Source organism: Nicotiana sylvestris, chromosome 11, assembly GCF_000393655.2.
Source record: "Nicotiana sylvestris chromosome 11, ASM39365v2, whole genome shotgun sequence".
In the NCBI taxonomy this organism is placed as follows: Eukaryota; Viridiplantae; Streptophyta; class Magnoliopsida; order Solanales; family Solanaceae; genus Nicotiana; species Nicotiana sylvestris.
Genome location: NC_091067.1, coordinates 136,185,475 through 136,187,825, shown reverse-complemented (window position 1 = coordinate 136,187,825; position 2,351 = coordinate 136,185,475). Strand labels below are relative to the sequence as shown.

The following is a 2,351-nucleotide window of genomic DNA, read 5'->3' as shown; positions in this document are numbered from 1 at the left end:
ATGGTTACTCGTTGCCTCCTTGAATATGCTTTTTACCTTAAAGTTCATAATAATGGAGATATGTTGCTAGTTTGTATTTATGTTGATGATTCTATTTTTACGGATGATAACCCAAGTTTGTTTGAAGCTTTTAAGAAAGATATAACACATGCGTTCGAGATGACAAACGTAGGGCTCATGTATTACTACTTGGGCCTAGAAGTGAAGAAGATGGAGGATGAAATTTTTATCTCTCAAGAAAGCTATACAAAAGAGATATTGAAGAAGTTCAACATGCTCGATTACAACCCTGTGAACACACCGATGGAGAGTGGGACAAAATTGTCCAAGTTTGATGAAGGAGAAAAAGTGAATCCCGTATTTTTTAAATGTCTTATGGGAAGTTTGAGGTACTTGACTTTTACCAGGCGAGATATCCTCTTTGCAGTTAGAGTAGTAAGTCACTTCATGGAAGGTCCTAACTCCACTCACTTGAAGGTCGCTAGAAGAATTCTTCGTTACCTAAAAGGTACGATTGATTTTGGGCTATTTTACTTTTCTTCTAGTGATTTCAACCTTATGAGGTTTTGTGATAGTAATTATGCAGGTGGAATTGATGATAAAAAAACACAACTGGCTTTGTTTTTTTCTTGGGGTGATATTGTTATTTCTTGGAGTTCAAAGAAACAATCAATTGTCACTCTCTCGACTTGTGAAGTTGAATATGTAGCAGCAACATCTTGTACATCTCATGCTATATGGCTGAGAGGATTATTGAAGGAGCTCAATTTATAACAGATTGAAGCTACAGAGATTTTGTATTGACAACAAATCCGCACAAGCACTCGCGAAGAATCCAGTGTATCATGATCGAAGCAAGCATATAGATACACGGTATCACTTTATCAGATAATGCATTGCCAAGAAGGTAGTCGAGCTCAAATATGTTAAGTCTCATGATCAAGGTGCGGATATATTTACAAAGCCTCTCAAGTTTGAAGATTTTCAGAGATTGAGATCAAGACTTGGAATGAAAAGAAAAATCAAAATTAAGGGAGAGATTGTGGGGTCCATCCCATTGCTTGGCAATAGTTGGCAATAGCCTTGTGCCTATTTTGCTTGTGAATTTACTTTGGCAGAGAAGCTTGGCGGAAGATTTTACTTAGAGCCAAAGTATGCAAAGATGTGGAGGAGAATTAAAATTCTCATGTAGCACACTTGGAGACCAAGGTTATTTTCTCCTATAAAAGGATGAGCTTTCTCACTTCTTCAAATACACCAAAAAGTAGAGGGAAGTAACAGAAGCTAGAGAGAGTAATCCACAGATTGTAGTCTGTGAGATAAATAGTGAGTGCGAGTAATATTATTGTGAGGTATTTAAATTAATAGTGTTATTTTTTTGAAGTTGTAGTAGTCTCTTAATACTACTAAGTTGTAATATTATAGTGGTAATATTACTCCACTCGGATATGGTATTTTACCCCATTAAAATTTTGGTGTCTTTGTTATTCTCTTGTGCTATTGTTATTTATCGTGGATATTATTCCTGGGCGGGATTATTATTATTATTATTATTATTATTATTATTTTCCCAGCATAAAAATGCTTGTGCATGTTGGTAAATCTTATATGTAATCATCTAAGTTGACATCGGTACCTTTTGCACACCTTTTGTGTATATATGATTTTAGTTTGGTTTTTAAGCTAGCGTTTGGACATAGATTTGATTGAAACTTGAGAAAAGAGTTTTTGAAGTTGTTCTGAAAAATGTATTTTATTTGAAGAAAAGTTGAAGTTTTGTGAGTGGAAGAAAAAAATTCATCCAAAAATTGCCCTAAACAAGTTTTAGGGAACTTTGAAGTTTTTGAAGTTTTTTCCTCCAAAAAATGATCATATTTCATAAACAAATAATATTTTTTAATTTTTTTTTAAAAAAATGAAGTCAAAATCTATGGGAAAACGGGAGCTAATAATCTTAACAACTGTTAATTTTAATGATCAAAGTTTCATCATCTAACTGTTGAGGCACTCCAAAATACTTTTAGAGGAAAAATTTGATAAAAAGAGGTACCTTAGAATACCTCATTTTTCTCCTTCGTTTAGGGGTGTTCGTCGGTCAGTATAGTACGATATTTAGATATTTCGGTTCTTTATTTTCGGTATTCGATTTCTTAAAATGCTATACCAATACCGTACCTAATTAAATTTGGTATGATTTGGTTTTTCTCATTTCGGTTTCGATTTATTCAGTTCGGTAACTTCGGTTTATTCGGTTTGAATACTAACTAGTGTGTAGAGTCATAGAATGTAATATTCATAATTAAAGTACTCAAAAGTACAAAACTATAAAGGTTTGTTGACAAAAGTTTTGT

At 33.3% G+C, this 2,351-nt stretch overlaps 1 protein-coding gene across 1 annotated transcript; it reads left to right on the top strand.

Moving 5' to 3' along the window:
* On the top strand, positions 1 to 774 carry LOC138881695 (uncharacterized mitochondrial protein AtMg00810-like). Its single transcript, XM_070161945.1, has one exon. The coding sequence runs from the start codon at positions 1 to 3 to the stop codon at positions 772 to 774; it is 774 nt and encodes a 257-aa protein (XP_070018046.1).
* Positions 775 to 2,351: the final 1,577 nt, after the last annotated feature.